Source organism: Tupaia chinensis, unplaced genomic scaffold, assembly GCF_000334495.1.
Source record: "Tupaia chinensis unplaced genomic scaffold, TupChi_1.0 Scaffold000197_1, whole genome shotgun sequence".
NCBI lineage: Eukaryota > Metazoa > Chordata > Mammalia > Scandentia > Tupaiidae > Tupaia > Tupaia belangeri.
This window is the reverse complement of record NW_006159672.1, coordinates 6,156,321-6,169,791: the sequence shown is the minus strand read 5'-3', so window position 1 is coordinate 6,169,791 and position 13,471 is coordinate 6,156,321. Positions and strand designations below refer to the sequence as shown.

General features: G+C 55.7%; 1 protein-coding gene across 8 annotated transcripts in view; it reads right to left on the bottom strand.

Moving 5' to 3' along the window:
* Positions 1-13,471, bottom strand: part of PWWP2B (PWWP domain containing 2B) — a 28,728-nt gene that overhangs the window by 14,131 nt on the left and 1,126 nt on the right. For 3 of the 8 annotated variants that reach the window (XR_003549169.1, XR_003549167.1, XR_003549168.1), the window contains exons 1-2: positions 13,373-13,457; positions 3,301-4,990 (exon numbers count right to left, since the gene is read on the bottom strand). Coding sequence is in view for 5 of the 8 variants with exons in the window: in XM_014587244.2 (XP_014442730.1) it covers positions 3,319-4,884 (1,566 nt within the window). In the remaining 3 variants the exon portion in view is untranslated. Of the gene's footprint in view, positions 1-3,300; positions 4,991-9,997; positions 10,165-12,871; positions 12,976-13,372 lie in introns of those variants that run through there. The other 5 variants (XM_014587247.2, XM_027771237.1, XM_014587244.2 and 2 more) reach the window with 4 other exon arrangements.

Genomic DNA, 13,471 nt, shown 5'->3' with positions numbered 1-13,471 from the left:
TCTGTGCAGCAGGGTCCCTGAGTAGTAGGAGGTGGGTGCCTGCCCCATCTAACCAGGAGTGCAACCCACACTGCATCTGGGGTTGTCGGAGTGAGGCCTGCTTCCTGGCACAGTAACTCCTGACAGCCTATCCCCACTCCCACCCCTGGAATGCAGACTGATGCTCACACACATCCCCTGGCCAAGTCCTCCTGGAATCCCCAGTAAATAGCCTCTTCCGCTGAGCCAGAGAGGGTGCAATGGTTACCTCCAAAGGTGGCTGCCTTGTCATTCACAAGCCCTGGAGCCAGCCATACATGAGTACCCATGGCACAGCTGAGCGCTCCACTTGGGTGTCACTTACCGTAAGGCAGGTGCCATTGTCACTCCCTGACAGATAAGGAAACTGAGGTCCAGAGATGGCAGCTTGCTGAGGTCACAGCAGTAAGTGACCAGCTGGGACAAGGACAAATTGCCTTTATATTTGCACCTCGGGGCCAGCCCCTCTGCATTCCTGGGTCAGGACCTCACTCAGGGGAGCACCTGAGTCCACGCACAGGTGGACGCCATGTCCTAGGGGGCAGTCCCTGCTGAGGGCCAATGTGCCTATCACTCAAGTCCAGCTAGGCCACTGACTCTCACCCATACCCTGACCATCAGGCCCCAGCTCAGCCCAGAGCTTCATGGTCTGCAGATGCCCACACCAAGCCCAGCTCTCACAGGGTGGGGCATCTCAGGGAAGAGATGCAGATCTCACACCTCTGGAAGGGAGCAGTCCTGCTGAGCCTGCTATGATGGCTTCTGTCACGTGCCTTGGGCAGCAGATACTCTCAGACTTTGAGGAGATTGGCACCACAGCCATCCTCGGGCTCTGGGACAGCCAGTGAGTGGAGACTGGGCCTTCTGCCTGAGCTCCAGGCCCACACATCAACCAGCCTCTTCCTTCCAGGAGGTGACCTGGTGCCAGCAAACATGCCCTTCACTCATGCACTGCCACGGGGTTCCCCCACTGGCATCTTCATAGCCTCTGCTCAGGAAGCACACCTTCCTGAATGGGTAGGTCAGCCCCCCCCCCTCGCCTCACAAATACAGGTCCCTCAGTTTCCCCTCCAGGGAGCAGGCAAGAGGGACTAGCCCCAAACAGCACTGCTGATGCTTCAAAGCAAACTTGTCTATCCAGAGACCGCCAGCCCCACAGAGAGTAAGACTCCAGGCCCAATAACACAGCTCTTTCTACGTCTAGCACTGGTTGGTATGGACCTTAGCTCAGTCTTTAGTTCTTTGAAAACAAAATTTACACAAAAGCTAGTCAGGCAAATGCCACTTGCACTTGGGTGCTGAAAAGATTCAGCACTTCCCTCCCCAGAGTCCCACTACGTGGCCAGGCTGGCATAGCCCCAAGAGGAGAAGTGAGTGGCCTGTTTGTAGGCACAGGCCCCAGTGCAGGCAAATGCGGCAGGCAAACCCGTTGGGTGAGATTTTTTCTCTGCTTCCAGATAAACAAAGCCAGCCCTGAATCTCCAAGGCTGCATTCTCCCAGCTAGGGGCTCCCTGCCAGCCAAGGCCTCCATGGGACCTTCCCAGAGCACACCAGTTTCATTTGAGCTGATTCTGTGTGGCAACTGTCTATGTCCCCAGAGCCACCATAATCAGGAACTGAAGGTCATGGTGTGAGGAGCAACCCTTGCCAAGATTATGGGGTGAAGGGACTCATGAGAGGAACCTATGGGAGGGGGTCCATAGTCCTCCACGTCAGCCTCTAGACCAGGCCAGGAACAAGGACCCAATGTGAGCCCAGGGGCTAGGGCAGGAAAGGAAATGATCAGAAAGAGGTCAAAGGTGCCAGACTAGACAGACCCCCGGAGGAGGGGCCTCAAGTCCAGCAAGACATGGCTGCAACCTGGGGAACTTGCCAAGCCAGGCCATAGGAGGGAGACATCCTGGGAAGCCACCACAAGAAATCTGACTTTCTCTTAACTAACCCTCCCCTCCTTCCTTGTCTCTCAGACCTTGTTCTCCTCCCCAGGGGCTCCTCACTCCAGACACTTGCCCCTCAAATGTGAGCAGGGAGGCCAACTCCCAACTCCATGCCCGAACACGCCTGTTTGGCACCTGCCGCGCTCCCACACAGAAGTTCCAGAACTGACAGAAGTGGGCCTGGCTGGCTGAGAAGAGAGGTTTCTGTCTGGACTCCTGGGAGCAAGGCAGATGCACTCTGTTGTTGGTCAGGTAGACGAGGCCAGGTCAGAGCCTGGGGACCTTGGCCTCTTCTAGGTCCCCAAAACACATGGCATAGCAGTGAAGGGGCATGCAGGGTGCCCCAGACCCTACCAAATCAAATATTAGTCAGCTCCGCTAAGGCCTGAAGGAATGTCACCTGGGAAACTGTGACATCAGAGAGATGGAGTAAGGAAGTATGCTGGGCTGATAAGGTCAGTGGAGGTCACCAAGACCAAGGCTGAGGCCCCACTGTGGTGGGAGTGGACAGACTCTGGTCTACTATGTACAGTATCCAGCCCCCAAATCTCTGCACCCATGGGGAGTGCAAAACACCACCCTAGGAACAGGCTGCAGAGCCACGTCCCAGTACCTAGAGCACATGGCCACCATGGGTAGTGGCCCAGCAACACCATGTGCACTGACAGTGGAGAGCCCACTAGCACCAGGAAGAGGAATCAAGAGGGGTAAAGGCTGAGGAATAAAGGCCGGCCCGAGGGACTGAGAATGTAGAAGCCTCATCCGAGCAGACAAAGCTCACCTTGTTCGCTCTCCCTTCTGCCAGCCCAAGACCCTGGGACAGTGTACCTGTGAGCAGAAGGCAGAGAGAGACCATTCCAATCTTGGGGAAGAGAGGCGAAGGTTTGTTCCTTCAGAGTAAGTAACAGAGACAAAGCCCCACTCTGGCCTCTCTCCTCCCCAGGAACAAACTACATCCCCTTCTCCAGAAGGCTAATAAGTGAGCAAGAAAATCTCTTACAGCACTTCTGATAAAAAAGGGCTGCAAGACACAAACTAGCGTTGTGCTTTGAACAAGTGGCTGATGACAACTGGCCTACTTTTAACGCGCCTCTCCTGTAAACTACGAAGCTTGGATGGTATTACCAGTGAGGACAACCATTTTCCAGATGGCTCCTTCACAGCTGTGGACCAGATGGCTAGAAACCTGTGTGCGAAGGAGCTGAGGGTAACGCCTGGCTTGGCCTGGCTCCCCCAGCTACCCAATGGCCCCAGGGCCTCAGGGCCAGAACAAGCGGACAGCCTTGCCTGGGACACAGCTCAGGACAGCTTGGGAAGGAAGCTGACCAGCTGGCACACACTCACCTAGTTAGCGAACCAACGTTACGTCTCAAACTGGGTTAAGAGCTCCCTTATTTCTGGGGCCACATGTCGCGCAGCATTTGCAGCCTCGGTTATAGCTTTCCGATACATCCCCTTCTTCTTACGGTTAAATCTCAGTTTGAAAAATTCAGAGAAAGGGGAGAGTTTTGAAATAGACAAGAATGATGTAGTTGGAGAACCAAACCACGAGACTTTCGCTTCTTGCCAAGAGGGCTCTCCGTCCTCCTTCTGGCCAAGGCTGATGTCAAGGACACGGGCTGGCCACCAAGGAAAACCATGAATCTTACCCCATACGATGTCCCCTACAGCCACTGTCCTTCCGTCTTCGGTAACACATTTAGAGACGCTCTGTGTATGCAGCCTGACCGTTAGGGGCGGAACCGTCTGGTGAGCATCTCCAGAAGAGGAAGGCACAGAAGCACCATCGCCGGATGAGAGGTCACCCGTGTCTGGTGACGTGACTTCTGAGCTAGATGATTTGGATTCATCCAGGCTGTCGCTGCTGCACACTGACTCACTGGCACAATCTGCTCTCCTCTTAGGGCAGTTGACAAGAAAAGCCAAGTCATCACGTCCCTGTTTACCTTGGGGACACCTCTTGAAGTCATCGTCCTCACCAGAACTTCCAGAAGACAAGTCTGCCAACCCCTGGGCAGGGCCATCCGCAAAGAGAGCCGGTGAGCCAGCCTGGTGGCCTTGCCTACAGCCATTCAGCTGTTCTACCAGCTCAGCCCGGTACACGGGCTCACGCTCGCCATCTCCCAGGCGGTGGGGCTTCAGGCGGATCTTGGGAGGTGGCAGGTCTGAGCTGGGAGGAACAGGCCGTGTGAGCTTCAGCTTGGGGATGGTGGCCAAGGGCCCTCCAGGAGGCCTGTCTCCACCACCCCTGGGTTCAGAGTCCCGTAGCGCTGCAGCGTCCTGGTTTCCATTTTGCAGAGCCTGCTGGGGGCAGAAGGGCTCCAGAGATCCGTGCACTCGGGAAGGGATCTTGACCACCTCGCCCTTGCCCTGGGGTGTGCTATAGGAGATCTTAATGACAGGGCTCCGTGGAACCTGCTCCACAGGGGCTCTGTCCTCCTCCCGCCTCTCTCTCTTGCTCCGCCTCGTGGGAACTGTGGCCATAGCCGTGGGATCACCGTCCTCTGGCTCCTCGGGCTTCTGGTGCTCTCTCTCTGGGCCACTGCTCAATCTCCGGCGGGCCCTGGAGGTGGTTGGGGGGCCAGGGCTGGCCTCCTGGGGGCTCAGGGTGCTCTTGCACTTCTCACAGAGCACTTGACGCGGCCGTAGGCGGATGGTGCTCAGGATAAGCCGGCCTGGGTCACGGTTGCGGGACAAACGCCGCCGGGTCCGCTTGATGGTCCTGGGGGGTGGCTGTGGCACCCACTGCTTATATGTGCTTCTCAGCCAGAGTGGGTGAGGGAAGGGGGCGCCTTCAAAGTATGGAGGGTATGGAGGCAGACTCCCAGCAGGCAGTGGTGGCACGAGGGGTGGGGGTGGCTCGGGGCCAGTGGTCTCCGGGGGCTGGTCTGCGTGGGGAGGAGGCGGGGAGGCTGTCCCCAGCTGCATTGACTCCCCATCTCCCTGCTCAGGGGCCTGGCCATGGCAGCTGTTGGCAGGGGGGTCATCAGCCTGGGGCAGCGGAGCTGACGGAGGCAGGCCAAAAAGGCCAGACCTGGTAGTGAGGAGACAGAAACAGAGAGTGAGGATGGTAAGGACTCAAGCCACACACCACCTCCCTGCTGCCTGGCTCCCAGGTGCCAAGTCCCTAGCCCCCATTCTCCAGCAGGTCTGGGTGGCTGGCATGGCATGGTCTAGGGTAGCATTTCTGTATTTTAAACAAATGCAAACACTCCCATGGGTGTCCTGTGTTTGGCATCCCAGGTCGGACTCAAGTCACACACCACCTCCCTGCTGCCTGGCTCCCAAGTCCCTAGCCCCCATTCTCCAGCAGGTCTGGGTGGCTGGCATGGCATGGTCTAGGGTAGCATTTCTGTATTTTAAACAAATGCAAACACTCCCATGGGTGTCCTGTGTTTGGCATCCCAGGTCAGTCAAGCTCTTTACAATGTCACGTAGTACATGGCCATGAAGCAGCCACTTCTCCTGTGTAACAGGGTATCCAAATCTCAGACCATGATCACAAAGAGGAGTGCAGGCTGCCACTAGAGAGCTCCTAGGAAGCCTGAGCTTCTATGGTTCAGATGGCCTGACCTGGCCTGGGGTAAATGGGATGGTCCATCTGCTCTGTCACCAATGGACCTGGCCCCCAAACCAGGTCCCCTGCTCATGGGCCCAGAGGAGTTGGGGGACTCAGAGAAAACTCCCATAATGGGGCACCAGGAAAATCTTCTGAGTCCCCAAGACTGTCATTTAGGGGAATTCCCTGACCCCAAAGGGCTCAGGATGGCCTGTAGGACCAGTGCCCCAGATACCTGATACATCCTTAAATGCTGGGAATGGGGGCCATACATGGCCAGACCCAAAAAGGGCAGAGGCCAGAAACCAAGCCAGAGTCTCCTTGGCTACCTGCAAATGCCCAGTCCCACAGCTGGCCCCAGCTGTTTCAGCTCCCCTCAGTGAGTCAGTCATCCACACCACCCTGCCCTTCAGTACCTGGATGGCTGTTCCTCCCTCCCTGCACCCCCCAGGTCCCTCCCCTCAGGACTTGCAGCTCCAGGCACTGGGTGCAAAGTCAGACTCCTCCTCTGGTAGGGGCTAGGACCAACAAGGCCACAATGTGACAGGAGGCATGAGAAAACAGGAGCACCCACCTCCCAGGGGACCAAATAGTAAAGCCACACCCCCGCTGTCACAGCTGGCCCAGCTGAAGGCCCTCTTTCTCCCCAGGGAAGTGCTCAACCAGGCAGCCTCCATTAAATAGGCAGTTTGCAGCACCGTGCATGACTTTGGGGGTGTGGCATTCTCCTGGGTCATCAGAAAAGTCATGATGCATTTTTGCAATATAAAAACACAGAAAAAATGTGTCATGCCTTTTCCAACGACCCAAAAGAGTGGAGGATCACTCCACTCCCTACCACATGCCTGAATGCTGCATCATTTGCGAGGCTAAATGCAGGAATGTCATGAAGTTACATCTAATTCAATAGCCTACTCTCAGCTCACCAGAACAACAATTATGGAAAACACTGACATTATTTTGTATAATGAAATATAAGTCCAATTATTTCACACATTTCAAAAGTACACATGTAGAGCCAGCAATAGTTAAGGCACTAAATCCCCCATGGATGATTCTGTGGTCTGCATCCAGCTTGACAAAACACACTGGCTGTGAGTATGTGCATGCCCCAAATCCTGAGAGGAGAATGGAGAAGGGATTGCAGCAGGGCCATCCCTGAAGGGGGAGGTTTCTCACTTTCTGTGTCTCTCTCAAATAAGAGGGATAGTGACAAGAAGAAAAAGGAAGCCAGGAGGCTCTCCGGCCCCAGGAAGCAGCAGTGTCCTGCCAGAGGATAACATCTAGGAACAGAGGGAGCCCAAAAACCGCAGGGGCTGGGATGTTCAGGCGGGCTCAACCTACTGTGGCCTGGTGGGAGCATCTGAGCCAGAAAGTCACCTAGGCAAATTGGACAGCCTTTCTGGACTGCCACTGGGCAGACCCCTTGCTAGAGTGGGGAACATGGCACCCTAGCCACACTAGGCAAGGGCAGAGGTAAAGGCATCAGGACAAGAGAGGAAACCCTAAAGGCAGTTGAGTCTCAGAGGAACATCCACAGACCAGGGACTGGATGGAGAAGGGATTGCAGCAGGGCCATCCCTGAAGGGGGAGGTTTCTCACTTTCTGTGTCTCTCTCAAATAAGAGGGATAGTGACAAGAAGAAAAAGGAAGCCAGGAGGCTCTCCGGCCCCAGGAAGCAGCAGTGTCCTGCCAGAGGATAACATCTAGGAACAGAGGGAGCCCAAAAACCGCAGGGGCTGGGATGTTCAGGCGGGCTCAACCTACTGTGGCCTGGTGGGAGCATCTGAGCCAGAAAGTCACCTAGGCAAATTGGACAGCCTTTCTGGACTGCCACTGGGCAGACCCCTTGCTAGAGTGGGGAACATGGCACCCTAGCCACACTAGGCAAGGGCAGAGATAAAGGCATCAGGACAAGAGAGGAAACCCTAAAGGCAGTTGAGTCTCAGAGGAACATCCACAGACCAGGGACTGGGAGGGTTGTTCTGAAGGCCTCCTACCTCCCAGTAGCCCACCTTTTGCAGGTACCCCAGCCATAAGCTGGGAGTTTTGTCCGACACCTCCCCACCATCTGCACCTAGGCTCCAGTTCACACCTGACTTGGGCTCCACCTCCCCACCTGCTTCCTGTACCCCAGCCAATGACCCCACAGAGCCCCTCCCACCAACTGGGATCCAGGGACCCTCAGAGCAGCCCCTTTCTGACCCTCCCAAACTCCGACCTGTCTCTCAGGAGTATGGCTCTGTCTTCCCTCCAGTGGGCTAAGTCCTCCTATAGAACCCCTCCCATAGACCACCCTCAGCCCATCCATACTGGGGTGGGGGGGTTCTGCAGACCCCTCACTTTCTCTCTGTACTGCAGGCTGGAGCAGGTGGGACAGTGGGTGGTGTCACTCCATCCTAGGTAGGTCCTGCAGCTGCACGTGCTCCAGGGAGGTTTTTGTCCCCTGCTTATGACACATACTGCTCAGGTGGTCTATGCATGTTTAGGATGGACACACAGCCCTCAGCTGGAGACCCAGGCCCTGACCTGAGCCAGAGCCTAAAGCCATCAGACCCTGTGTGGGTCAGGCCTGATGAGTCCCACCAAGTATAGGCCAGGATCTGGTCCCTTTCCAGGCAGACCACAGTGGTTAGAAGTCTGGGCTTCCCACCATCCCCTTCCTGAACCTCAGTGACACCAGCCCTGCAGCACCAGTGACCAGGGACCAGAGAAGCTGGCCCTGCAGAAATGGTCCGTGACCCTGGCATGGCAGGCAGCCATACTTCCTTCCTGGAGCTGCCGCCCTGCCCAGGCCACACCCATGACTCGTCTGGTGGGTAAACAGCCAGGAACAGCTCACTAACCAGGGTGGGAGGGGGCACTCAGTCCCTGAGCCTCTTACAAAGTTATAGCAGGGCTCAGGCTGCTGGGCTGCTAGATCTCTCAACCCATTTCACAACCCCACAAGAGACAGGTCACTGCCACTCCCACTTTACAGAGGACAGTGAGGCTAAGTGAGCCAGGGAATGTGCCCTAAGCTAAGCAACCCAGTGATAAATCTGCTGCCTCTGGGCACTGAGGGGTGACTCTTTTGGAAACAGAGCACTGCACCTCACAGCTCCATAAGCATGGCTCTCTGAGTAAGGCCAGGCCTTGGCCCAAATTGGCCCCTGGAGACAGAGCCTACTGACGCGGCAATGCCTCATGAGCCTTGGCAGATAGGAGGGCTAAGTGGCCCTGAAGCCATAATGAGCCTGCCAGGGTTATGCTGGACTCACAGGACTGACCAGGAAGGTGTAGCCTTGGGGGCTGGCCCTACTCATGGTGGAGAGAAGGCAAATGGGGAGGGGCTCTGGGGATGACTTACCAGTGTGGGAGCTGGGGCCACCCTAGCCTCAACGTCAAGAACCAGACTCAAAGGATCCCAAACAGACCTCAAAATAGCATCCTTGGGGGACCTCAGGGGCAAATAAATTTTGCTTTGAGGAAAAGCTGGGAAATTCAGGCAGGGATAAGAAACTAGGAGGCTCAAATGGAGGGCCAGGTCACATAGCAGAAATTAGTGCTGCCTCTAAGAGGATGGGAAGTCAGGACCCCTATGAACACCAATGCCCACTACAACCTCCTGACCAAGTAATAGCATAGCATCTTAGCAAGGATCCAGAGGCCTGGCTGGAGGCCCTCAGTGAGATCTCTCAGGCGAGCCTCAACTCACCCACATGGTGAAGTCTGGCCTAGCCAACCACCCACAGCAGCCCCGTCATGTGGGGCTGAGGCCGGCCCACAGCCAGAAGGAGCACAGGGTTGGCCAGCTGCCAGAGCTCCCACTGCACTGCCTGCAGCCGCCTCCATCTGACTTTGGTTCTGCAGACCTAGGACCTGTGAGGCTGCTTGTGCCTGAAGGGCAGCCTCCTGTCTCCCGCCTGGGTCCACATGTGCCCTAGACTTTTCTTCTCCCATTTTCTGATGGGGAAAGGACATCCTGCTGTTGCCTACTTAGGCAAGGAAAACATGGCTCCTGGAGCAGAAACTGCTGGAGCCTGCAGAAACCTCTCCATATAGCTCCTGTGTTGGCAGGAGCCTGCAGCCCCAGGACAGCCTGTGTCCAAACACTCAAGGCCCTGCTGGGGCTGCCTACTGAGGTGTTGGCTGTAAAAGTATTGAAGCCTTTCCCATAGCTCAGCAGTCAGGAGCAGAAAGGCCATACAGGAAAGAGGGAGTACTGGCAAGGGCTACTGGGTGTAGGGAGCCTTTCCAGGGCCACCTCTGCTCAGGGAGTTAAAGTAGGTTGGCAGAAGCCACAACCTAGACACCAGAGTGCTCCCTCCTCCAGGGCCTTACAATGGGAGCCTGCCCCACACCCATGGCACTGACCCAGGATCTTCAGGGCAGAGCAAGCGGGACTGGCCTCCAGTATGCTTGAATCAAAGATTGATTATCCAATGGCATTGCCCTTCTCTAAGCACTCTGAGTCTTCCCCAGCAGCAAAAGACCACTCACCTCTAATTCCCTATGACTTTCCTTGCCCACTCACTTGGATGCTACCTCTTTAAAGAAGTTCTCAAGGCCCGCCACGCTAGCTAGGGTTCCTGGTGCACCAGCCTGTGACATACTGAACACGTCAGTCCCTCTAGGTCCCTGAGGGCAGGAAGGACATCTTGTTACCACTGTAGCCCTTGTGCCCAGCATGTGTCTTCAGTGGCTGAGGGAATCCACCCAGGCGCAGCCACCAGCTGCTGAGCCTCCATCCTGGACAGGGATATGCCCAGGATGGAGCACAGGGAGCTCTTCTGCAGACTGGGAGTCTTGGCCAGCTGTGATGTGGGTTACAGAGGCTGCACTCTGACCTTTCCAGCACACAGACCCAGGAGTTTATGTAGCAATAATACCATGGGGGACAAATGGGGAAGTTTGAGAAACACTAGCTTAGAGGTCAAGCCTGGCCTGGCTGGCAATGGCCTTTGCATCCACTGTCCATGAGACTAGCCCTTCACTACTCTGAGCCTCTGCTGTCCTAGGCCCCCTCTTACTCAGGGCCACATCATCTGAGGTCCTCAATCAGAGGTATGTCCCTAAATCACCCACAAAACAATGCCCACACTAAACAGCATGTCAGGCCAAGGCTTGGGTCATAAATGCTTTGGAAGGAATCCTAGCAATTGCTGAGATGCAGGAAGGATTGCTGGAGTCAGTTTGCCCACTCTGCTTAGCCCAATTCTTAGCACACAGTAGGTGCTCAATGAACATGAATGAATATATGAGCGAGCAGACACTCAGAGCAGCTGAGAATCCTGCTTTGGGTCACACAGCAGCCTGGCTGCAGGTTTGAGGCTCAGATGGCACTGGGGCTAGGTAACTCCATTCACCTGCCAAGTCCTGGGCCCAGTTCTCTCAGAGCTTCTCTCTCCTCTGCACACAGAAAAGAACTCAGGGCTTGGATTCCATTTCCAAAACTGTCCTATTGATAAACACTGATTACTAGGCCTCAGTTCTTCTACCTAGGAACCCAGGAACCCTGCTCCCAGGTCACTGTTCTGATCCATCCATGGGGACATGCATGGCACAGTGATTAGTTATGCACAGAGTAATCCATGCCACCAGGTCTGCATTCACACTGTGAAAGCTGCTCATACTGTTATAGACATCATCGGTACAACAGCAGCGGTGACCTTCTGCCCCAAACAGACCCAGCACCTATATCTGCTGCTCTGGGACCAGCAGGTTCCTCTGAGGTGGGTGGCTGCATATACTCACAGCTCTCAGCATTTCTTCCCTGACAGTATCTACACCTGAAGACTGGGCCTATACTGCCACAAGCCAGGGGACGAGGCAGGCACCAGATACCGAGGAGGAATTGGCACCTTGGAGGGAGGCAGGTTGGTATCTGGATATCACCAGCCAGACTCCTGCTACCCCAAACATCCATGTCAGTTTGTAAGCGGCCTGGGGGATACTGCCTGACAAACAGGGCTGTTAAAAACATTACTTAGCATTGGGACTCATAATATTATGGGTAGAGAATTGAAAGCAGGGGTGACAAGCCAAGGAAAGACAGGGTGGGCAGAAGCAGGGGCCATTCATGACAAGGCTTGGGTTGGAAAGGGGCAAAAAGAAGTCACATTTATCTTCAGATTCTCCCCAAGGACATGGGGCAGGGGCGGGAGTGTCAACCAAAGTCAGAGAGAGGCTGTTGAACAGAACTGCACCCACCGAGGCCCAGCTACTGGCTTTGTGAGCAGCTCTGGTTACAACCGAACGTGGCCATGGCAGGGTTGACGCCCACACATCCTACAGCTGCCAGTTCCCATGCTGGGGATCCCAGTGGGCCTGCTTCTTTCCAAGAAGGGGGGCAGGGGTGCTGTAGACCTGCAAGCCAGGTTAGCCACGGGCCATGGGGAAGGGAGCCCACTGCCTCTGCAGACATGTAGACATCCCCAGCCACAAGTCCAGGGTGGCCTCGGCTTCCCTTGTCCTGAATCAGAAAGCCCAGGAAATACAGAAACCTCTGTTGCAAATCCAGAAGGGAGGAAAGGCCAGGCAAGGCTGTGCAGGTAGAACAGGCGAGCAGCCCTGCAGACCCGGCACCCAGCCCAACCCTGCCTGAGGAGGAAGCAGAGGCTGTCAGTGGGCGGGGGATTGCAGCCACCCAGGTTTCCTGGCTCAGCAGCTCTCAGGTGTCTATTCTGCAGTCCCTGAGTGTCCCTCCATCCCACCGAACACTCCCAGTGGTAGCCAACACAGAACAGGGCCACAGTCACACCGGAGGCCATATGTTAAATCACATGACTTGTGCATAAATGGCTTCTGGCACATCTAATGAAGAGATCATGTCAGCAGGATAATTGTCGAAGAAGGATGGTCCTCCCTGCTACATTCACGGCACTCGGGGAAAAATCTGGGGTTCAATGAAGGAAAAAGTTGGGCCTTTGAAAGGGAAACCATTTTTTGCTCCCAGATTCAAAATAAAGCCCAGCAAGAGCACAGAGACATTACAGCCTGATTAATGCCTAATCATTTATCTGGCAGCGACAGCTCACTACCATGTGACACTGTATCCAGGAGGCTCATCTGTACTGCATGAGTCCCTGCAGCAGGGTGCACAGGTGCTTCTCAGGATGGATTTGTCCCAGCCCTGCCCTGCGCCCCTCCACCAGGGAAACCAGGGTTCTCCCATGGGATGCACCCATGGCTCCCATAACTTTTATCTTTTCACTCCTTCATGGCCATGGCAGGGCTCCTTGACCTGAAACAGTGTTTTGAAATCCCACAGCTGAGTACAACTGCTTGCCACAAATGGAAACCTCAGCCCTCGAATCACTCCTGCAATCCTGGGGCAGGGGAGACCCATGACATTAGACATCAGACATTAGACACCTCCACTCGTGACTGACAGGGAAAGGCCATCACGCATCGGTCTCCCCAGCTTCACCCCCCTTTAATAGAGGATACTTCTGCAAACAAGCAGTTCAACAGTGCGTCTAAACAAAGAAAAGTGCGTTAATTATGGAAGATGTGCGGAGTTGGGGAGCTGGGCGACACGCGGAGACACGCTGCTGCCTGGCGCGGGGGCGCGGGAACTCTTAGCTCCACGCACCCAGCCCAGTTCTCGCCCCGAGCCCGCAGCCCCTCTCTGCCCAGTCACCCGTTCTTCCGCCCCAAAAGTCGAGACGACTTTGATAGCCACTTTCGCCCCCCCAGTGACCGCCGCGCTCGCGTGCCCCAAAACCCAGGCTCGGTGGAAACCGAAAGCGGCTACTGGGGCCGCGCTGCCCCGCCCAGGAGCTGGGTCTTAGCCCCTCAGCCGTCGGGGGGTAGTGTCCGCGGGGATTCCTGAAAGAGGGTGTCCCGGGGCCTGCGCCCCCACGCCCCGCTCACTTTTTCGTGCAGTCCAGAAGGATTCCGGCGAAGCTGCGTTCGCCAAAGCTCACGGTGACCACCAGCGCGCCGTTGACTACCTGCTCCACCCGCACCGGC